General features: G+C 36.9%; 1 protein-coding gene across 1 annotated transcript in view; it reads left to right on the top strand.

Annotated features, from left to right (window-relative positions):
• Window positions 1-18,966, top strand: part of LOC134741102 (uncharacterized) — a 51,076-nt gene extending 32,110 nt beyond the window's left edge. Inside the window, exons 4-9 of the mRNA XM_063673873.1 lie at window positions 372-468; window positions 1,471-1,603; window positions 3,557-3,774; window positions 9,423-9,684; window positions 18,326-18,401; window positions 18,483-18,966. Of these exons, the coding sequence (XP_063529943.1) occupies window positions 372-468; window positions 1,471-1,603; window positions 3,557-3,774; window positions 9,423-9,684; window positions 18,326-18,401; window positions 18,483-18,714 (1,018 nt within the window). The 3' untranslated portion in view covers window positions 18,715-18,966. The remainder of the gene's footprint in view (window positions 1-371; window positions 469-1,470; window positions 1,604-3,556; window positions 3,775-9,422; window positions 9,685-18,325; window positions 18,402-18,482) is intronic.
• The last annotated feature ends 6,556 nt before the right edge of the window (window positions 18,967-25,522 follow it).

Below are 25,522 nucleotides of genomic sequence, written 5' to 3'. Positions count from 1 at the left end.
AGTGAGGGGAAAATTTTTGTGTTACACAAGGGTGCAAATGTATTTTACTTCTCGTGTGTTGAAACACTCGCTACGCTCAGGATTCCATTTTCGAACCACTCGCTTCGCTCGTGGTTCAACTATAGAATCCTTTCGGTTGCTCGTGTTTCTATTCCACACTCGCGGGTTTTTACCCGCACCCTTTACACCCTTTGCACCCTTGTATAACAAATAACTAATTGCTTACTGTTCGCATTCGCGCAGTAAAGTCGGTAACTACTCATATTATAGCAGCTGATATGAAAAGCCATTTTCAGTGGTACTAATACCATAACCACCGCCTGCCTTCATATCTAGGCCAAATTTATAGGGGCGTGATAAATTTGTTTCAGATTCGATGAGGATCTGCGAACGATATCACCATGGGCCACCAGTTCATGGAGTCACACCGATTTGCCGCGATTAAAACAAGGGAGGGTGGCCGGACAGGTAAGTAGAATTTATTGTCATAGAAGTTCATTCTCGAATTAAATTATGACGTAAACCTATGTAACTGTGCGCGCTTGGCGCATAGATGATCGGATTTAATCACAAAATATTTCGGATTATGTTAAAGCATACAAAATGCTTTTTTTAATCAACAAATGGAAGTTCCAGACGAGCTTTAATGTAAATTAATGAGAAAAACATAATTTAAAAAAATGTAACATCACTGCTATCACTCTGATAAGTCGACAAGCTACCTGTAAGCTCATCTTTCGTCACACTTTTTCAACCACTGGTACACAGTAGCGTTATTTCTTTCGTAGCGAACATACTACTAGCACTTTTATGTATGCATCCGTGCCTCGTGATTGACGCTGTAACAAATTACGGGATTTATTTGAAAATTAAATTAAATAATGATATAATGGGGGCTCTCTGATGGTTAATTTCACGAGGTACTTATAAAAAAATCCCAAATCATGTTCGACAAATACATTTTCTGCATTTATGTCAAAGGCTATGTAATTCCTTGCTACCGTTACTTATTGGATGTTAATTGTTGTTGTGCACACTCAAACTTGTACATACATTTAAATCACATGATTTTTACTACGATTCCCAAGAATCGCCAAAAAACCTGCGGCAGAAATGCGTAAAAACCCACAAGGCGCTAGGGTCGGTCGTATTAGGGTTTTACATTGTAGGATTTTACACCTGCAATAGTAAAAACCGCATTAGAAACAATATGTCATGTAATGTAATGTATTTATTTCAGTATTTTATTAATTGCCGTTATAAATATATCTATGAGAGTTGTTTGAGCACCCGTGACTTCATAATTGGTTGCCATAAAAGATTATCGTTAAAGCGTAAATATCTGTATCAAAGAACAAAACAATGTTGTAAAAAATATTTTACTTTGTCGAAACGATATCTTATTCTCATTCAACGTCATGTGGGCTCGTGCGTGATATTTAATCAAGTTTGTGTGTTCTGTTCCCGCAGTTCTGGGCCGCGTACGTGCCGTGCGACGCGCAACACCGGGACGCGGTGCAGCTGACGTTCGAGCAAATTGATCTCATACAGCGGCTCACGGATAAATACCATCCGCAGCTCACTCTCTGCACCTCCGCCGACGGTATGTAACCTGTTTATTAAATATTTCCCTTGTCCGTTGTCATAAGCGCTGCCGTTGGCCGGCTAGCCCCGGGTAATTTTGTACGCTATTAGTGCTATTATTACTAGCATTAATTATTAACGTTTGCAGCTGCGCAATGTATCATGCATTTTAGTTTATAATTAACAAGCGTCAGGTACAGTCGAGGTCAAAGATATGTTTACACTTTTGCACCTTACATGTTTGTATAAGGCGAAAAATGTAAACATATCTTCACCATTTTGGCGTAGCTACCAGCTACCCTTAGAGCCCGTTTAAAAATCCACCCTTATACATACCTTTATGAAATGAAGAGCACCTAACTATTCAGTACTAAGTACATCATTCTAAATGTTGTTTGTTGTTGAAACATGTGCTTAACTAAAAGTAATTATGCAAACCCTCGGCCGCGGAAAAGGCATTGTCGACACACTTTTTTTTTAGATTAACATTTCACAAGACGGATTGTTATAACGGCGCAGCTGTATAATCAGATTTATATTTTGTAGATAATCTACTCTTTGCATCCTAGCTATTTGCATGAAAAACTCGTTGTCTTGACTGTGAGACATAAAAAAACCCTAAATGGTTTTAATTCATTTCCATCGGCGAGTTTCTTTTTGCCCCATTGTTTAGGTATTTAAATTAGTTTATTTAAATTTACGTTTCCTTAAGGATAATTTATCTAAAAGCCATTTAAGAGTAATTAAAAGGTGAGTAGGCACAATTTTCAAATCAACCCACCCGTAGCAAAAAATGCTACGTGTGCTACGCTGAATTCCGTAGTAACATTTTTCCGCTATATTACGAAAATCATCACTCATCAGTTACCATGAGCCAAAAATGGGTTTCATGTTTTTTTTTTAATGGTGTTGGATGACAGGCATTATTACTTAGAAAAAGTTGAAGATAAAAATGAGAGCCCTAAATAAACCTTCAAGAGCTGATATCTCAAAAACTATACAAAATATCGAAAAACTTGACTGAATAAAACTTGTAACAAATAAAATCACTTTTCATTTTGTATAAGTGGCCATGTCGCTCAGACGCATAGTTTCCGAGATATAATCGAAAAACCGAAAAATTGAACCTTCAAACCCCCCTCTTCCCCCCCCCCCCCCCGGCACCAGGGTTACGGGCGGGGACTTTTGATATGTTTACCTCCTAACTAGTCCAAACAAAGCTACGAAATCAAAAATTGTGTTCCAAGCATTTCCTTCTATAGCTTTTTTAGAGCATTCATTTCCTGGCCTATAAGAAATGGGAGCATTTTATAATTTGCATGAAATCTGTTTTTCGCTCCTAACTTTTACTATAATCAAAAAATCTAAAAAAGTCAAACGTAGGGGCATAGCTATGGTTAGTATACTTACATCAAATTATGTAAAAAAAAAAACATAATGTCAATATCCAGAGAGGAAAATGGGTCCTACGTTTGTATGGAGAACCGAGCTTGCCGGAGACCCTTAATGCAGTACAGGCGTAGAGTACATCGTTCTCTTCGCAAGTTTCGCAACGAAGTGAATATTTTATAATTCAATGTAATTTATTTTTCGTTAACACATTTAATTCGCTGCATTTACCTAAGTATTTTGATATGGAAGCTTTATTATTAAACTATCAGTTGCACAAATCTATTAGAATTAGACCAAGCTAATTTGGCAGCAATTTTGATAGCCCAGACTGTGCAAGTGTTACCTTCAACGTCAAACTTCTATGAACTATGTAACTACTTTTTATACAAAAATTTGCTTTCCAGCCAAGTAACAATATAGGTACTTATTCATTATATAAATACATATACAAAAAAGGTATACGTACGTGTATGTGTTACGAGCTCCATCGTAGCACAATGAAGCCTTATGACTTTTAGCATCATTATTTACTGAAAAAAATTGGCGAGTCAATCAAAAGTCAAATCATGTGTGATCGCAGATATAGTATCGGCGCACGCGAACCACCGCATGTGCTCACTGGTGGGCGTGGAGGGGGGGCACGCCATCGGCGGGTCGCTCGGCGTCCTCAGGACCTTGTATCAAGTGGGGGTGCGCTACCTCACATTGACCTCCACCTGTGACACCCCGTGGGCTGAGTGCGCTTCTGCCGACCGAATCGAGCCATCGCCGCGCGGTGGACTTACGCCTTTTGGAAAAGTTAGTATCTTTATTATTATGATTTTGTTCAAGACCCAATTACTTTACCTAATATAATTATATTTGTCGTGGCCAGATCTTAGAAATGATCATTTCATGATGTAGCAATCATTTCATGAAATGATCGGTTGGACATAAGGAAAAAGTCAAACCTAACCTAACCATATCATTGATATCATGAAACGATCAATTCTATAATTTTCAAGAAAAAAAACCGACTTCAATTGGGGATGCCGCTGAAAGTAGTAGTAGTAGATCACTTTATTGTACAAAACAAAAATTGTTAACATGAAATTCATATAAATAATAATTCATGAAAGTTCACTTATTGTTGATGGTGCACTCTTAGATTCCAGACAATGAAATGAAAAAGACAGCATCTTTTGCCTAATTATGTAGAAAAGGAGGTAAAACCACCCACTTTTCTAGTAGCATTTCGTTTTTGTAAGGGTCGCAGTTCTAACCTAACCTAACCTACTTTTCTGATAGCATTTCGTTTCTGTAAGGGTCACAGCTCTTACCTAACCTAACCTACTTTTCTGATAGCAGTTCTGTTCTGTGAGAATCGCAGTTCAAAAGCCACCAACCCACCTAACCCACTTTTCTACTAGCATTTCCGGGTCCGGGTCTGGGTCCGGATCCGAGTCCGGGTCCGTGTTCGGCTGTCAGGGTCCAAGTTTGGGTCAGAGTTCGGTCCGGGTCCGGGTCCAAGTTGGGGTCCATGTCCAGACCCGGATCGGGGTCTGAGTCCGGGTTTAAGTTTGGGCCTGGATCCATAAGGAAGAGAACAAATCGCCAAACGTGAACTATGTGTCATTGAAGAGTTCCATTCTGATCATCATCAGCAGTTCCACTTTATCAAATGTCACTTTTTAAAATGTAAATGCTGGATTTGTTGATGAAAATACAAAAATCACTATATGTATGCCTTTCACATTTGAGGAGTTTCCTCGGTTCCTCGTGGGTCTCATCATCAGTACTCGAGCTTGACAAAAATATGTCTTAAAAACTTAAGTTGCTTAACAAACATAAAGAAGAGGACAAATCGCCAAACGTAAACTATGCGTCATTGAAGAGTTCCGTTCTGATCATCATCAGCAGTTCCACTTCATTAAATGTCACTTTTTTAAATGTAAGTGCTGGATTTGTTGATGAAAATACTAAAATCACTATATGTATGCCTTTAACATTTGAGGAGTTCCCTCGATTCCTCATGGATCCCATCATCAGAACTGCTTTTTGACAAAAACGGGACCAATCTGTATGTATATACCTACAATCAAAAAAAGAATTTTCAAAATCGGTCCAGAAATGACGGAGTTATGGAGTAACAAGCATAAAAAAAAAACATACAACCGAATTGAGAACCTCCTCCTTTGAAATCTTGAAGTCGGTTAGTGAACAAAATCTATTATCTGGCCGCGACATAGGTAGGTACATATTATAATAAGTATATACCTATATTGAAATGCTGCCATCTATTTAAAAAATGCTGCAATTTTGAAAGCAAGTTTTAATTTAATTACGATGCGACTCAAAGTAAATTACTTAGATGAGTTTTGATATATTTTGGTATTATTTTGCCTCTGTAGCCCGATTTCCAGCTTATCTGTCTGTCTGTAGTCTTCATCTTTCCTTAAGAAGTTGTAATCTCTTTTATTGCAAATTCCTGAAGGAAGCTCGTTAGGACTGGATTTATTGTCCGATCCCTCCCCCATTTTATGTCGTTTTAAAGTTTTGAACAACAAATAGTGTTCAATTTAATTGTACTTCCTTTAGTAAGCAGATTGTAGTGGTATAATGCACTTAATCAAATATTTTGATTTAAACAAGATATCATTTCAGATTAATTAAATGAAATAGCCTGAAATAGAACTATGGAAACGGATTATATTATGTATCTCGTATACGCGATACGATATAATCCTTATCCATAGTTTTATTTCATGAACAACCAGGCCAATTCGAACGTGAAGGCCAACGAAGTATATCTATAGCTGTAACTAATTAATATAGCTCCAGCTTATAGAACAAACGAAATAGAGCAAAAACAAGATTTGTATGAAAAACTTAAATTTATTTATTTATACTTTATTGCACATAAAATAAGTACAAATGGTGGACTTAATGCCTTAAGGCATTCTCTACCAGTCAACCACTGGGCCAAAAAGAGACGTTTGTTGGTGCAGGCTTTGTACTGTATTTGAAAGTGTAGTTTTTAACTATGGTATCTGAAACTACATAAATTAATTATATACAGGCATAAGTAGATATACCTTATCCTATTGTAAGTACAAAGTTTCAGAGCAATTTAGCTTAATGAAAGCGTAACTACGTTTGTATGGAGAACCGAGCTTGCTGCGGACTCTTAAGTATTTTATCTATATATACATACAATGTGTTTGTACACACTTAGTGGAGCCGTTAACCAAACAAATTATAAAATGTAAAAAAAAGTAATTTTTTGGAGGCAATTTTTCTTTTTGTTATTAATTCTCGAGTAATTGTGGAAAATTCTCTGTGACATTTATGCTTGAAATGTATGCCCTAATTCATAAGCTATCGAATGATATTTTTTTAATGTACGAAAGGTAAATGGACAGATAACGATACATTAACCAAGTGCAGTCGTGTTTGGCGCCATAAAACTTTGAAGGGGTGCAATTTAAAAATGGTTTAGAAAAAACATAGATATGGGGGGTGATTTGTCGATAAAATTCATCGTACTACGTGGTTAACGGCTCCACTAATATAGGTGTACAAACACATTGTATATCACACAAACAGATCGATATATTACATATATTGTCGTCTAGCCGAGAGAATGAATGAATGAAAGAATGTTAAAAATGTCGTCTCGTCTAATGAGACGTTTTGTATTTTTTATACATAATATAAAAAAAGGTATAAACAAGGAAACATAAAATAAAAATTATAAAAATTTGCTCGAAATTAGCATAGATATGCCGATTTAATTTATCACATCGTAACTTACATTGACCACACCGGAGGTATCAATATGCAGCTGTAAGTAAAATAGTCCCGTACTCTAAGTAACATTGAAGTAGGTACTCAAAACGAAACCGTAAAGATTGAGACGTCGAGTAGAGTGAGTGTGCCATAATCATAAACATCCTGCCGCACCGCAATATTTCGCTTTGTATCAACTCCAGCTGCTTGCGAAGCAGACTCTTTGTTTTCCTTGCAACGATACTTTTCGAAATATTTTCTTTTGTTGAAACAACTCTCAGCGCGTAACGCAGGCTCGTGAGCATCACTTACGAACTTTTCAAAATATGTAACAAAATAACAAGTCGTAAAAACATACGGACTGTTAGGTTAGATTTACATCTTTAACGACTGAATAAAAAATAGATACAGCTTATCTTTTGATTACCCAAAAAGCCGTTTAAAACGCTGTAGGTATACATAAAAGGCCAGATGATGGATCCATAGGGTACACTAAGTACATAATTCCGAAAAAAAAAATGCCGTATTTTAGAATGTCGAATTTTATCATTCCGATTTTTAAATGCTCGACCCATCAAAATTCCGACTGTCGCGATTATGAATGATGAAAATCACGAAGATTTATATTTCTGAAAAGTCGAATTTTGTAAATTCCGAACCACATAATTCCAATTATAACAATTCCTATAGTGATAAATCCCGATTTTAATATATACGATGTGTGAAATCGCGAATTCCGATTTGCCATTATTCCGAAATATTAAATTCCAAACCACATAATTCCGATTATAATAATTCCGATAGTGACAAACACATAAAAATCGGGAAAACATATTTCGGAATATTTGGGTGTTCCCGGATCCTTAAGGTTAAAGGAGATTTTTCGCTGTTAAGGATATTATCTGTGGAACTTGTGGAAGTATTCATGCCAATTACCATAATAATACCGAATCAGAACCATCGTAGCGAAAACGCACTCGCGAGGATTTCTGAACAATAATATTTTATAATAAATCTTACTGAAATTTTAAATATGTACTCAAAAATAAACTTTTCACTTCTACTGGCGACGACGGGCTATCCTGCAAAAAAGCCATTGTCTAAGCGATTTCAGTAGGCAAGCGTTTTTCCAAGCTTGGAGTAATGAAAGGATGAATAGGAACAGTGTTACAGTGGGCACAGCCTGCTCAAATATATGTAAGGTTTCTACTACTACACATCTTCAAATATGATTAATTTGAACTCCAATATGTTTTTATTACGTTTTTAGGGTTCCGTAGTCAACTGGGAACCCTTATAGTATAGCCATGTTTAGGTATATAGCCTCATGCACTTGGCGACCTCTGACACAATTAGTCATATATCTTTTATCAAGACATACATATAGGTATATTAGACTCGATTCACACCAAACAATGGCACACGCCGCATGATTAACATGATAACAAGATGCGACATGCGTTTTCGTCACAGAAACTCATGGATATATAGATAAAAGGAATTGTAGATAGACGAGCAAAAAAAATAAAGGATTTCTTTCCCTAAGAAGTTTATCGTTTTATTAGCCAAACAACAAAATGCGGTCAATATACATATAAGTAATAGTCCACATAACGACTTTTCCAAAAGGAAATAGAGAAATTCAACAGGTAGCGCTTGTCTTGTTTGTTAGTATAATCATAATCTAATCGTAATATTAATCATTTATTTTATTCGTGATAATTTGATAAACTTAGAACTAGTAGGTATGTGATTAGTTCACTCGAAATAGAATACGTTTAACGTAAATTACCCCTTTGGGCGCATTTTTCCAAAATAATATCCTACAGAATAGTAGGCACAAGCGGAAACCTCTTTTCACTGCTATTAATACAAAGATATTGAGAGAAACTTGTGGTTCGTGCCATATCATGATTCTCCTTTTAAGTTACGTAACGCTCATAAAGGTGCACAGCTTTACTTTGTATTGTATCCAAGTTGCGCACACTTCAATAGTAGGTAAAGAGCAACACCGAGCGTACAATTTCGATACGACAGAAATGGAGCGCCCGGCTGGCACTGGTTCCTAACGTAGCTACCCCGGGCTATTTCACGACTTGCACTGCTTCCCACCTCCATTTCAGAACCAAACTATTGTAGGTATTGTATTCCAAGCGGCGCCTGGCAATTAATTATACTAGGCAAACTTAAACAGACGACAGGAAAGAACAATGCCTAGGTAGCCAGCCTTTCACTTCCGCGAACAAGGAATGCTTACTAGCAATATCATATACAGGTATATTTCACATTGAATTGCATTGAAACTCAGTTCACATTCAGAATTAAGAAATATTTTTCAAATAGAGATTATATGCTTCTAACGTAACGCATCATTTTCTTTGACAAAGGTGTTTGGTGAACTGAATTCAATACAATTTCGGGCCTGGTTGAGATATTTTAGTAGGTAATTTAGTTTTTAAAATATGACCTATTTTTACCCCGAGAGCAGTTTGATGTAAGTAAGTATGTGATCTGTTTGTGATGGTCAGATATATCGCGACTTCTACGCGAACAAAGTGGGGGGGCATGCAGAGGCTAGTTTACAAAAATAATATATATGAAGCAAGCGTTATATTCTTTACTCTTATAATAATTTTAATGTATTTTTTAGATTTTAATTGGACTTTATGATTATATAGGTGGTGGTGAAGGAGATGAACCGGCTCGGCATGCTGGTGGACCTCTCGCACGTGTCGGAGCGCACGATGCGCGACGCGCTCATGGCGTCGCGCGCGCCGGTCATCTTTTCGCACTCGTCTGCGCGCGCGCTCTGCAACGTCACGCGGAACGTGCCCGACACCGTGTTACGGCTCTTGGCCGCCAACAAGGGCCTCATCATGGTCAATTTCTACACTTCGTTTCTTACATGCAAGGAAACTGCTACAGTTCAGAACGCTATAGGTACATATTTGACACTAATAAAAAAAACATAACATCTAATTAGAATCCCATCGCTACCCACGAGCCCGAAATCTTACCACCCGATATCATCTATTTATTTTCTTTATAATCTATATATATATTACGCGAGGCCGATTTTTGTTCATTCCATCAGATCTACAGTTATGGTCCGTTTTTGATAAATTATATGTCATTAGATTCGTCTCATGCTGGAGAGTTGCATAAAACTCCTGGATTTTTTTATTTTTTTCTGAAAAAGTACTGAAAAATTAATTTGAAAAAGTTGTTAATTTGTGAGTTTGACCACGTGACATGTGATCCCTATTTTGACTCAAGATGTCAAGATGACCAAATAATAATAAACATGAATTGCACTCAAACCTGTAGTAAGTTGTTCAGCATGATGAAATATTATTTTTGAGGGCAACATAATATCCGCAACACTTAAAACATGTACGAAAATACAAAAACAATTTTACAGTTTGTTGACAATGAATGACAGTAAACATATTGTGTCAACTTTAAAGGGGACTATTATGTCAATACTCTAAATTGCCAGGTTGTTTTCATTTTAAAAATGTTGATATATGCAAACTTTTTTCGCATACCTATTTAAAATGTGGAGAACGGTCAAGTGCGAGTTGGACTCGTGATCGAAAGGTTCCGTGTCACTACATATGCATATTGACTAAATGTAAAAAACCGGCCAAGTGCGAGTCGGACTCGCGCACGTATATATATTACGCGGTTGTTATGGCTATCAGATCTACAGTTATGGTTCGATTTTAATAAATTATATGTCATTAGATTCGTCTCATGCTACGGATTTGCAATAAGCTCTTGAGTTTTTTGATTTTTTCCCGAAAAAGTACTAAAAAGTTAATTTGAAAAAATGTACCACGTGACCTTTGTTCTGACTTGAGATTGAATTGAACTCAAACCTATATCCAATGTATGTAAGGTTTCCAATCCATTCAAATATTTGTTTTGAGACTGTAACATGCATACACTACACTAAAAATTATATTAAAACACCATAAAATTTTATTATTGTGTTTGACAACATGTCAGACATGTGTCATCCACATCGTACTCATCAAAATGACACATGTTTATTTTATTGTTGCTTTGGCACATAGAAGGTAGGATCCTATAGAAGTGGCGTACCGCGTGCGCCCGTGAGGGAGAGAATTTGTAGCCCACCAGGCTGTTAAATAATAGTCTGTAAAACGTTAAAAACATTTTATTTTGATAATTGTAGTATTTGTAGTTAGTTTCTGAACGCAACCTATTGAAAGAATCCTGTAGAATCTGCCTGTCATTCTGTCTCCGCTTTTTTTCAATGTACACGAAATAATGTGTTTCATATAAAATAAATAAGTATTCAAGTATTAAAAACCTCTGATTTATTAATTTAAAAAACCTCTCATGGTAGCAGAGGTCCGTGGTTCTTCACGAGTAAAACAAGTAAAAACAAGTACAACAGTAATACGATTTCTCTGTGACAAATGTGGCAGTGTTGAGAGAAGCTAAAATAAAGAAAAACGATGGAGATACCAATTACGGCAGCGGAATTAGCCAACATTCAACGCCTGGAGGACGCCGAATCGTTCCCGATATGGAAATTTCAAGTCGAAATCCTATTTAAAAGCTACGGTTTGTACGAAATTGTGTGCGCATCGACAAACGCCGTCGAAAGTGCCGGTTCGTCCCAACAAAGCCTGAAAGATGCGCAAGCTCAACGCATTATTATGCAAACTATTGATAAAAAACACTTAACCTTAATTATGACATGTGAAAGTGCCTACCACATGTATAAGAAACTATGTTTCCTATTCGAAAAATCTGATGAACAACAAAGGTGCAAATTAATGCAGAATTTCTTTCAATGCCATTATAAAAAGGGCACTTCAATGACAGAACACTTGGGTAATTTAGAAAATCTGTCATTTAAACTACGAGGGCTCGGTGAAAAAATCGAAGAAAAAATGATTATCTCAAAAATCATATCAAGTTTACCTATCGAATATAACAACTTAATAACTGCGTGGGAAAGCACTTCTTTTGCCGATAAAACTCTAGAAAATCTACAAGCCAGAATACTGAGTGAAGAAAAGAGACTGAACAAAAGCGAGCTTGATTCGTCTTCATCCGAAAAAGTGGCTTTCAAAGCATTTAAAAACAAAACTAAGGCGTGTAAAATCTGTAAAAAAACAAATCATCTAGAAAAAGACTGTTTTTACAAAAAGAAATGCAGCATCTGTAAAAAAACAAATCACGAAGAAAAAGACTGTTTCTTTAAGAAAAATAAGACTAAGGAAAAGGTAGCATTTCTAACAACATTTAATAAAACAAGGAACCTTGACGTCGAAGAGTTCGTCGTTGATTCAGGTTGTACTTCACACATGACTAAAAACAAAAATATGTTATCCGAGATTAAAAAAGAAGAAACCAGCATCCAAATTGCTAAAGAAAATGAGAAGATAATATCCACTGGAAAAGGTGTAATTAATTCGGAGAATGTAAACCTGACAGAAGTACTATATGTTCCTGAACTACCAGAAAACCTGATCTCTGTAAATGAAATCACCGAAAAAGATGGACAAGTATTGTTCACTAAAAACAAAGTAATAATTTCTAAAAACAATGAAGAAGTGTTAACCGGTGAGAAAAATAAAAATGGCCTGTACTTCATAAAACTGCAAATTAAAAAAGAAGAGACATCTTTATTAACACATAAAAATGATACAGCATTAAACTGGCATATAAAACTTGGTCATGCGGGCAAAGAAACAATGAAAAAAATGCTAGACAAAGTAGATGGCATAAATATAACTAAAAACGACATAGATCAACTCATCAACTGTGAAGTTTGCCTAGAAGCCAAACAAACCCGTTTACCATTTAATACCCAGAGAAAAAGAGCTGAAAGAAAATTGGAAATTATACATACAGACATATGTGGTCCCATAACACCCAACACCTGGGATGAAAAGAAATATATACTCACTGTGATGGATGACTATAGCCATTTTGCAAAAATATACCTGCTGAAAAGTAAAAATGAAGCGTTTGAATACCTGAAAGAATATATACAAGAAGCGGAAAGAACCCACAGCGAGAAAGTAAAAATGATAAGATGTGATAATGGTGGAGAATACACTTCTAATAACATAAAAGAATGGTGCAAACAAAAGGGAATATTACTGGATTACACAATCCCATATACACCTCAACTTAATGGGAAGAGTGAAAGATTAAACCGTACAATTCTGGAAAAAGTAAGAGCATTGCTGTATGAGAATAACGTACCTAAATATCTATGGGGTGAAGCGACAAGAACCGCGACATATATAATCAACAGACTACCTACAGATGGAAAAGAGGTTACACCCTCAGAGCTATGGACTGGTAAAAGACCGGATCTGAAGAATCTGAGCTACTTCGGAAGTCAAGCTCACAGTAAAATACTTGGAAACCTGAGTAAATTAGACAAAAGATCTGAGAAATTCCTTATGGTCGGATACTCCCCTACTGGATACCGTCTTTGGGATGAAGAAAAGCGACGTATCGTAGAGCGAAGAGATGTAATTTTCTCAAATCTAATACAAAGATCTTTCCAACCTAAAAATATAAAACAACAACCTGTGGTAGAACTGGAAGTAATAAACCAGAACAGAAGAGAAGAAGAAAGAAACGAAGAAAACCCAAGACAAGAAGAAAGAAAAGAAACTCTAAACCAAGATAGAAGTGAAGAAGAAAGAAACGAAGAAAACCTAAGACAAGAAGAAAGAAAAGAAACTCTAAACCAAGATAGAAGAGAAGAAGAAAGAAACGAAGAAAACCTAATACAAGAAGAAAGAAAAGAAACTCTAAACCAAGAAAGAAGAGAAGAAATGCCAAACAAAGAAGAAAGAAGCAAAACTCAAAACCTCCAGAAAAGAGAAGAAACCATTGACGAAGAAGAAACACCTGAAACAATTCGAAGGTCTGGAAGAATAAGAAAACAGCCAGCAAAACTAAACGACTATTTCACTTACCTTACCTACAGCGAAGCCACAACCGGTTCTGAAAAAGAAGAATGGATAAAAGCCATCAACTCTGAAAAACAATCATTGAAAGACAACAGAGTATGGGAACTTGTTGATAGAGCTGAAGCTGGAACAAGAAAAATCTTGAGCAACAGATGGGTCCTGAAACAAAAAAGTGATGGAAAGTACAAAGCTCGATTGGTGGTGAGAGGATGTGAACAAAAACCTGGCATTGACTATGGAGAAACTTTCAGTCCTGTGATTAATAACAGTTCTATCAGAACTATGCTAGCTATTGCTGCAAATAAGCAATACCATATCATGAAACTGGATATAAAAACTGCTTTCCTCTACGGAGAGATAACTGAAGATCTGTACATGCAGATACCGGAAGGCTATGAAAAAGAAGAAGGAAAAATATGTAAACTGAAAAGAAGCCTATATGGACTAAAACAATCTCCTCTGAAGTGGAACCAAAAGTTCTCAATGACCCTAAAGAAGAAGGGATTATGCCCACTTAACACAGATCACTGTATTTTCAAAACAGAAAATGGAGATGTTATCCTTGGAATATATGTAGACGACGGATTGATGATAGGAGAAAATAAAGAAGAGATGCTCTCATTGTTGAAGAAACTTGAAGAATACTTTGAAATGACTTTTGTAGAAGGTCCTACTTCCTTTCTAGGAATGGAGATAGTTAGAACAGAAAAACAAATAAGAATTGGACAAGAAAAATATGCCAAAAGCATAGTGGAAAAATTTAAGATGGAAAACTCTAAACCATGTCCGACACCATTAGTAAAAGATCTGAAGGAAAAAGACAAAGAAGATACAGAAGATGTGAGATTTCCCTACCGTGAAGCTATAGGTTCTTTAATGTACCTAAGTAGCAAGACTCGACCGGATCTGGCATTCTCGGTTAATATTGAAAGTCGTAACATGGAAAAACCTACCAACACTGATGTGAAAAACGTAAAGAGAACCCTAAGATACATACAAGGAAGTAAGAATATAGATATCGGCTATGACACAAACTCGGACCTTACCAAATTAGAAGCCTACAGCGACTCCGACTTTGCTGGAGACCTGCAATCAAGAAGAAGCACTACCGGATACATTATTATGTACTGCGGAGGTCCCTTGCAATGGTGTGCAAGGAAACAACCTATAGTCGCACTCTCAAGCTGCGAAGCTGAATATATAGCTGCTGCAGAATGCAGTAAAGAAGTGCTGTATCTAAAAAGCTTAATAGAAGAAATGTTACAAATAAAAGTGCATGTGAATTTAAAAGTGGACAATCAAAGTGCTATAAAACTGATAGAGAATGGAGTGTTGAACAGACGCTCTAAACATATAGATGTTCGTTATAAATTCATTCATGAAAATGTTGTAAGAGGTAATTTATGTGTAGAGTATGTACCTACTTCATATAACTGTGCTGACATTCTAACCAAGCCATTAGAGCCTGTTAAGTTTAAAAATGTTTGTGAACTAATCTACAATTAAGGGGGAATGTTAAATAATAGTCTGTAAAACGTTAAAAACATTTTATTTTGATAATTGTAGTATTTGTAGTTAGTTTCTGAACGCAACCTATTGAAAGAATCCTGTAGAATCTGCCTGTCATTCTGTCTCCGCTTTTTTCAATGTACACGAAATAATGTGTTTCATATAAAATAAATAAGTATTCAAGTATTAAAAACCTCTGATTTATTAATTTAAAAAACCTCTCACAGGCCACCATAAACCATACAAATCGGTGGGGAAAAGCATCTATATTTACTTCAAAAAGCACGTACGGCGAGGTTTGTTCTTATGAGGATGTTAAATGATGTCGGATCTTTAAGGTAAACGGTCAGCCAATGGGGTTGGCAACTGTCAAAGGTTTGCAGAGCTGGCGCCATCATAGCTTGCCCCTTTTTCTATAAGATTTGGCTTAAAGGGCTGGCATCCAGGGCATTAAAAAAACAAAAATTTAACACAATTCTAGGGATTGACAGGGCAAGCTATGCTGGCGCCCTCTGTTAATTATTTCGACCGGCCAACCCCATTTTCCGCATCGGTCCGCGCCCTTCAAAATATCTCTTTCTCGCTCTAACTTATAGCTGCGTCCTTAACGTATGTACAGTGACGTGACTATCGATACGTGTGCCGCACCGCACCAAGGCTGCGGTGAGGTGTGGTAGTCTCTAACGGCTTTTACGACAGTCTGTTAAATACGGCTATAATATTTCTTTCTCGCTCTAACTTATAGCTGCGTCCTTAAAGTACGTACGGTGACTACCTTGCACACTATCGATACGTGCGCCGCACCGCACCAAGGCCGCGGTGAGGTGTGGTAGTCTCTAACGGCTTTTACGATAGTCTGTTAAATACGGCTATAATATTTCTTTCTCGCTCTAACTTAAAGCTGCGTCCTTAACGTACGTACGGTGACCACCTTGCGCACTATCGATACGTGCGCCGCATCGCACCAAAGTCGCGGTGAGGTGTGGTAGTCTCTAACGGCTGTTAAATACGGCTATAAAGCGGCTAACACATTACCGCACCGCACCAAGGTCATTGTGTGACGCACCCATAAGTAAGAGCGAGAAAGCAATATCTCTTTCTCGCTCTTACTTATAGGTGCATCGCACAATGACCAGTGCGGTGCGGTAATGTGTTAGGCGCTTAAGGTGGGCTGCCGTACGCCGAGAGCGAGAAAGAGATATTTTGACGGTACCAAGGTCGCGGTCCAGTCGTTGTACATACTTTCAAAAAAGTAAATAAAAAAAAACTAAATTACGTTCAAGGGTCTGACACTCTTTGATGGAGAAAGATAGTCTTATTGCGATTCCTATAAGAGGAAAGAGAAAATAGTGCCATGCTTTATCTTTATCACCGACCGGGCATTTTTTCATGGTCGGGTTTGCTATGATGGCATAACCCGACCATGAAAAAATGCCGAATGAAATGGAGGCGATGGCGAAATATCGAAATTTATAAGAGTGAAAGAGAAAAAACCGGCCAAGTGCGAGTCGGACTCGCCCACCGAGGGTTTCGTACTTTTTAGTATTTGTTGTTACAGCGGCAACATAAATACATCATCTGTGAAAATTCAACTGTCTAGTTATCACGGTTCGTGAGATACAGCCTGGTGACAGACAGACGGACAGTGGAGTCTTAGTAATAGGGTCCCGTTATTACCCTTTGGGTACGGAACCCTAAAAAGGATTATGCTGCCATACATGAAACTGTCAATACATGAATATGTCTTTCTCTTACCCCTGGTCGCTCGGTTTCATGTCTATAACTACGTGTATATACTATGTCCATTATTAGGTCAGAGGGTCTACCGCGAAAACCGAAATTCGCAAATTGCGGGGATCTTTCTCTTTTACTCCAATGAAGGCGTAATTACAGTGACAGAGAAAGATGCCCGCAATTTGAACTTCGATTTTCGCGGTATAGCCCAGACACGGAATGTGTAAAATGTTTGTAAACTTCAGTCTCATGAATAATAGGAAAAAGAGAATTAAATATAAATTATACTCTAGCCCTATGAAATTTTAGGCATGAGAGCCAAATGACAAGAAGGCATCCTATCCACGAAATCTTGATTTACCGTATCATATCGCGGTCGCGTATCATGATTTTTAGTTTAGAAAGATGCGAAAAGATAGACAATAATTATGTCTTTTTTGCATCAAAACTAACGATCACAAAACATGCTGGTAGGTGCTACGCGACCGAAATATAATACGCTAAAATTATACAAACGTGTCGCCATTTTATAAGAAACTAGCTTTTGCCCGGGACTTCGTCTGCGTGGAATTAGTAATTTGGGTATCTTAATTCTTAAACAAATCTGCTTTTTAATCCATCCTTTTTTCACCCCCAAATTGGTCCACACTATACATTTCCACCCCATTTTTTACACCCTTAAGGGATGATTTCGGGGATAAAAGTTATTTTATATCATTTCCCACAGCTCAAACCATCCCCATACCAAGTTTCATCTAAATCGGTTGAGCGGTTATTGATTCCCCATACAAATTTCCACCCCCCTTTTCACCCCCTTTTGAGGGGTGACTTCTGGGATAAAATGTATCCTATGTCCTTCCCCGGGAATCAAACTATCTGTATACCAAATTTCAACTAAATCGGTTTAGCGGTTTAAGCGTGAAGAGGTAACACACAAACAGACAGACAGACAGAGACTTTCGCATTTATAATATTAGTATGGATAATTATGTATAAGATTTCATATTCTGTGGGTATAGTCAGCATCAAATAGATAGTGACAGCCAGTGATTCATCTGAAGACGTCACATTTCCTGATTTCATTAAGCGTTCAGTCTTAGGCTGCCTGTCCACAGGAGCGGAGCGAGGTGGCGGAGCGATGAGCGAGGAAAAATCTCCGCTCTGAAATTTTAATGAAATTCTATTGCTGGATTTTTTCCCCGCTTACCGCTCCGCTCCAGTGGACAGGCAACCTAACTTTTAGAACCATACTCTAGTGGCGTTTTGACGCCGCAACGGGTCTCTAGTTGATTTTTATAACATATCACTTATGTTTTGATGGGGGATGCAAAGCTAGTGTTTACTTACATTTTGTAAATTTACAGCGCATATAAATCACATACGCGATGTCGCCGGAGTCGACAGCGTGGGGCTTGGCGCTGGCTACGATGGTATCAACTAGTGAGTATTCTTACCTCATATTGGCTCATATAGCTCTTAGTAAGTAAACCCATTTTTCTAAACTTGAACTTTATTCAACAGCACGCCACAAGGATTAGAAGATGTATCGTCGTATCCTTTACTCTTCGCTGAGCTAATGGAGTCCGGTTGGAGCATAGAAGACCTTAAAAAGTTAGCAGGGTTGAACCTTCTGCGAGTGTTAGGAGCCGCGGAGCGCGTAGCACAGGAGCTCGCTTCTGCGCACGTCACTCCTTATGAAGAAGTGCCGCCGCGAACATTGGATACTCATAACTGCTCGAGTCAAGATCTCTAAATTAAATCAACACGTACCTGGCTACTAAATTCATCAATTTTGATTATTATGCAGGTACAAGCGGCATGTTCGACTCAAATATCCACTCAGAAGTTCGAAAATACAAATGCTTTTCGTTATGTCTCCGGGGCTGTTGATAAATCGAGTCGAAGCAAATATATTTCCGAACTTCCGGAAAGCAAATCCAAACTTTTAGTAACTGCGGCAATGGTCGTGTATTCCAAGCTTTAATATTTCCGTAGGTTTATTAATTCATTACAATATAATTAGTATTTATAATACCATGTAGCTTAGAGGATGTAACCAAACGGAGTAGCCATTAATTAACAGGCGTACCCCTCTGACGAAAATAGTCGGGCAATGGTCATACACAATGTAAGCACTGACGTTTATCTGACATGGCTATTTTTACCTTACGTATACATTTGACGTTCCCCTCCCCCGCAAAAATCGGCAGACTTTTTTGTACAGAAATTTACAGACAAGGCGTCTCCGTTTGGTTATATCCTCTAAGCCATGTAGCTATACTCCGATTATCGTCCGTTTATTAAAATTTAAAATTTTAGGGTACCTACCTACTAGACTGTTATTTGTCGTAAGTTATGTAGCAGCTTTACTTTCAAGTCAAACCATGTCGCATGCAGCACAATCCCGATTCCTGCATAGTACAGTCGCCATCAGATATATTGAAGCGGCCAGGAGGCAATAGAGGCGTGTTCAGATATTTGTGAGCGCCTTAGCCGCTGATGGCGACTGTACGTAATGTAGGTATGTAGGTACGGGGTCCCTTTGTTTGACATAATTATTGAACACTGGCTCAGTGACCCAAAAAGGATCTTGGCCTCCGACACAAGAGAGCGCCACTCTGCCCTATTCTGCACCACTTCACGCCAGTTGGGTATTCCGAGGGCGGACAGGTCTTTTAGGGCTTCGTCACTCCAGCGGTATCTGGGACGCCCAGACGGACGCTTTTCGCCCGGGCGCCCCACATACGCTCTTCTCACAACACGATCCTCTCCCATCCTCTCCAGGTGACCAAGCCAGCGGAGTCGTGTGGCTTTGATTTCGCCAATTATATTAGACACCGCAACCAGCTCCTCTAGCTCCCTATTATTCCTGCGCCTCCAAGATCCATCTTCTCTGATAGGCCCCAGAATCTTTCGCCAGATTTTCCTCTCCGCCACTAAGAGCTTGTTCTCTTCTTTCTGAGTCAGCGTCCAAGCTTCACATCCGTACATCAAAACTGGCCTAATTACAGTCTTGTAGACTCGAATTTTGGTCGGTCTACTGATCAGCTTGGACACTAAAACTCGATGGAGCGCTGCCGAGCATCTTAGGGCGTTTTGGATTCGCAGATCTATCTCTTCCTCCCTTCGGTTGGTATCAGTTACTGTGCAACCAAGGTACCTAAAATGATCCACACCTTTATAGGTGGTTGCTCCAACTACTAGGTCTTCTCTCTTTTCACCCTGGTGTTCATGTACCTTTTCATTTGGAGATATTCTGTTTTCTGGTGCTTGATTCTGAGACCTATCTTCTTCTTCTATTGAAATAATTACATTGTCATATTATCATTAGTCATAATTCTGAAACCGTTAACTTTCAGGATTTTCCTAAGGTTATCCTATAAATAGGTTAGGTTAGGATAGGTTTGTTTTATAGCAATCCTGAAAAGTTACGCGTTTCTGAGAAATACCAAATTATGACTAACGAAAATGTGGACAAACGATACATTATGACTTAAAATTTTATGGGAAACAATAGACCCTGTAGGTACGTATAGGTGCAGCAAGCTGTTACATCGCTTGGGTTGCATTTGCATGCCCTACGCCTTCATTAAGACTCGGTACGCAACGCAAGGTGTACAGAGCGACAAGGTGCGGAGAGAACCGGAGCCATGCTGTTTTACGCATAAGGTGTGGTTTGGTATTAATCAAATAAGACAATAGTCATGCATTTAAAATTATTTATTTATTTATTTAATAAAATACGGTGGTATTGTTAAATATAGTCATAGCTCCGCAAAACTTAACAGTGGGTTTGACTATGGGGTCATCAGTCTCTAGTTGTCTAACTTATTAACTTACGAGTATAGTAGGTAATTCATTAAGTACTATAATACATATATTTATTTATTTATTTATATTATGGTAATGTTTTTTTTTAACATAGATTGAAATTAAGACTTATTATTTTCACGTGTTATGGCTTCAGTGTACATTGTTGCTATTTATTGAGTTTAAATAAACAAACCGTTAAAAATTTAAAAAAAAAGCATTTCATTAAAATAGTGGTTTGTCAGTCAGTGTCACAAAACACCACATTTTGCGGCCAACTTTGCCCACTCGTAAATTTTATTCCACATAATTCCGAAATATACTCGTGGCTTTTTTTCAGTCAGGTCAGTGATGTGAAGTTAATTAACCACTAACCAGCAGTGAGTAAGTATTTAACAAAAGTAAATTGAAGTCAAAGTGAAGTGGTTTTATAGTTTATTGTGTTATTTATTGCTAGCCGTGTAGCTTTTATTATCAGATAAAGCCTGACGAGATTCTATCAGGCCAATTCGAACAATAATCACGTTAGCCACTAGATATGAAACAGAAACGATAACGAGATATTTAAGAAAGTCATGTCAAATTTGACATTTCCGCAATTCCGGATGACCTCTGGAACGATCTCTTTAAGATTTGCTTAAGATATTATTTAGACATCCAATGGATATCTAATAGATTGTAGCGTGAAATCACAATTGGTTTCTCGAATCGAGTTGCAAAAGATAACTAGTTGAGAACTAAACTATAACCAACGTATCTGTTAGATCTCGTGTCGTGTCTTATCTATTATTTTATTTTATTTATTTAATAAATCTTACAGCTATCTTTACAGTTTCCCAATGCGATAGTATAAGTATCTACTAATTATCTCGTTGTTCGAATTGACCGGTATTTGGCCCTTAGATTGTGTCGCTACAAGCAGCTTGATTAAATAATGAGTCGCTCCCATTCATTGCTACCAGTACAAAATTAGGTCCCACGTAAAAGCGTAATGAATATTGATGATTTCGATAAAACTATAAGGCATAAAATTCGATTCTATGAAAATAATTCTCATCAATTCTCATCTACTCAAAGGTTAACTGTAAGAAATCCCTTAAAGGGATAAGTTCGCCTTTGTACTGCCTATTTCTGTGTCATATTTGTGTTCTGTGTTTTGTACAATAAAAGCTCCCAAGAATTGACGTGGGCACTTGTTTTTACGAAAGCGAGTCGCACGCCCTTACCGCTAGGCCACTAATAATAGGCCGCTTTAATAAAAATAAAAGAATGCCAATAGGGCCCTAGTGTCCCTTCTGGGTTGGAAGGTCAGATGGCAGTCGCTTTTGTAAAAACTAGTGCCCACGTCAATTCTTGGGATTGGTTGCCAAGCGGATCCCAGGCTCCCATGAGCAGTGACAAAATGCCGGGACAATGCGAGGAAGATGATGATGGCATTCAATTTTTTCAATTTTTTTTATTCAAATTTCAGGATCAAACAAATACGCGATTACAATAAAGAATATTGACCAGCAGGTTCGATTCCCGGTTATGTATGACAGTAAAAAAAAAAGTTTGAATGTCATTATTATTAAATTATTATTATTATATAGGACCCATTGCATCAAAGCAATACAAAAGTCAGAAATAATACAAAGTCCGACAGTCGTACTTCACTCGCGAAACGCTCCAAACCAAAGATAGATATATAACTCCGTAATAGATAGATACAGTCTAAGGAAAAAACGTGCCTCGAAAATCAAGAAAATTTGATTCTCGTTCAGAGGACGCTACTAGTTTTGGCCTACAGTCGTATAGATGGCGTTGACGGTTTCGTTTGTTATTTAACAATTTTAACGCATATCAGTGAAAGAACATGGGTCAAAATCAAAAAAATAATTAATGCAAATAAAAAAAATCATTTATCTATATTTAAATACATTCTATCGTATTTTTATAAATCTTCATTTTTAGTTTTAAAGTGTGTCGACAGATGGCAGTGAATTTACTGGGGTTACAAAATTTACTATGACAGTACCGCTCTAGTATAAGTTACTCTATGCTCCAAACAAAACAATATATGAACGTGACGTCAAGTTCACTGAGAGCCCATTTTGAATGTATGGACAAAATAAGAAAATTGCATTTTTGTCGGTTAAATATTGCGTTTATGTATATAGTTGCTTTACAATCTTTTTTGGATAAAATGTAAGAAATCGAATGGTAGCCTTACTTTTTTCCTTTTTGGAAGTTGAAAAATTACTTACATTTTGAAACTTAAGTCCTGTATTTTTGTATGATTTCCATATATTATTTTAATATCTACATTATTGTGATAAATTACTCATTTGCTATCTATGTTACTAGATTTTGTTATAAAATTCAACATGTGTCATCATCCCTATTGTATCGACATCTCGTCTTAATCAATATCATAGGCGATTTCCTCATTTCAATAGTTACTAGATCATCTAAATAGCACATATTTAAAGGACTTAACTATGTATCACAATTCAAATAGAGATTTAAAATTATTAGATACTTGGAAATATATTACGCGAGTTAATTTTTACCGACAGCTTGGACGTCAATGTTGACACCAGTCAGCCAGTGAATAATAATATAGCGGTTATTATATTCACACGGTCGCCGGGCAGCGTATTTACAAAGGCTATACTGATATGGTTCAGATGCGAACTGAAATAGATTAGCTTTTGTTTGGACAAAACTTAACAAAACCCTAATCTATTATAGTATAGAAATTTACTTTTTACCGAAATGGTATAGATATTGTTAACTAATATGCATAAACAAAAGCTCCCCGATTATAATTTGAGGCGTGACTGAAATAGTTTAGCTTTTGTAAATACGCCGCCGGGCACTTGCTAACGGCACGGCATCGGCAGCCGGTCAAAGGGTGCTACTACACTAGAACAGCTGTTAATTCCGTTTCACGAAATATCAGAACATCGTTAGAAATATAGCTTGTCAAAGGACTGTCTCATTTCAAACATAGACAGAGAGAATCATACTATCTTTGTCTTATACTAGTACTAGCACCTAAAAGAAAAGGATGAGTATAGTTTTTTTTGTTTTTATACTGACAATTTGGTTTGACCAACTATTGAAATGTAAAACAAAATACTTTGTCTTGAATTGCCAAGGTAACGGTGTCCTGATGTTGCGTGGAACTGAAAACTGGTGTTCTAGGGTGGTTTCCACCCGTTGACCGGCTCCCGTTCGGAAGTGCCCAGCGACGTATGTCACACAAATTATTTGAAAATAACAGGTGTCGAATGTAAGTTTAAGCGACGGACAAGAATATTTAAACTAAGTTGTTAATAATTTTAATCAGTAAGCATTGACATCGAGTTCTTAAATATAATTACTATGTAGTAGAATAATTAGCCTCATGCATGAAGTTTACATTTGAAGGAAATATTTTTTATTCGGATGGATGTTATATCATGTTACAAATGCATTTCCGTTATTAAATTATCATTTAATTACTTAAAATTATAAATAAAAAGTACAAAAATTTGCCCGCGAAAAGCTAGTGAGCGAAACGCGCAAAACGCCACGTGACGTCACGCGTTTGACAGATTAGTTCACATAAGTCTCATTAGTAGCAAACGTCACCGTCCAACGTGTGACGTCATCATGCTCTGTCGAATTCGCGCCAAAAAATATGAGCGTTTCAACCGCTCAAAATTTTTCAACATTTTAAATATTTTTTTATATAATAATGTAAAGGTTTACAAAAGTATTTTTATCATTTCCGGTGTTTAAACAATATAAATTATGATTACAAAAATAATGAAAAATTCATGCATGGAGCTAATTCTATTTTTTTTTATGTTCGCTACTTTAATAATGTCATCCCTGTTTTAAAGTAAGTGTAGCTTTACAAAGACCAAATTGAGAGTTAAGTAGTTGAATAAAATAATATATTGCCCCTATAGTTGTATACTAAATCCTATTGCCAAATTTATTTAGAAATCAATAATGTAAATAATGATCCTGAAATAATATGGAAATAATAGACGGATCTTAAGACTGACGTCAATCTTGTTATAAGTAGTGCAAATTACTACAGCATAAAATAAAAAAAATTAGGTGCTATCTTAAGATGTGTTTATTATCCATTGTAATGCATTTTTACAATTTTGTTACTCGATTGATAAATCTATTTGCTAAAAGTTATTTTTAACATCTTGCTCTTTGAGCTAGGTGACCTGCGAGACATATCTCTTATTTATAGTAAATTAAAGTATCTTAAAATTACTGTTTACCAATAAAAAGTTTTCAAAAGAAACCGATTTTTCTAGTGTAACTAATGTTAAGAAACTGGGGTATGCTTAAGACATTAAACTAAAATGAAAACTATAAACAGACTTACAGTAGATCAATCGATATACATACATACATAAAGTGGCACCCAGTTCTTCTACGTCTAGTGTGGTTTAGTATCAATATACCTACTGCGTCAACGTTACTCATTAAAATTCGGCAATTAAACTTATTACCATTCTTGTTAAGTCTGTCTGTTTCTCTGTATGTCACAGACATTTAGCATTTTATTTAGAACTATATTCGTTCTAAATGTATGTGTAATGATTTACACGAAACTCCTCTAACTTTTAATTAATCGAAAAAACTATTTTTAGACAATCTACACAAACAATTGCGGATTTGATTTATTTGTGCTTTTAAAGTTAACCAAGAAGCGAGTTTCATTCCTGGAATAATATTTACTTAGGTTCCAGCCTTAA

The sequence above is a fragment of the Cydia strobilella genome, chromosome 4 (genome assembly GCF_947568885.1).
Source record: "Cydia strobilella chromosome 4, ilCydStro3.1, whole genome shotgun sequence".
In the NCBI taxonomy this organism is placed as follows: domain Eukaryota; kingdom Metazoa; phylum Arthropoda; class Insecta; order Lepidoptera; family Tortricidae; genus Cydia; species Cydia strobilella.
This window is presented reverse-complemented; position numbering and strand designations above follow the sequence as displayed.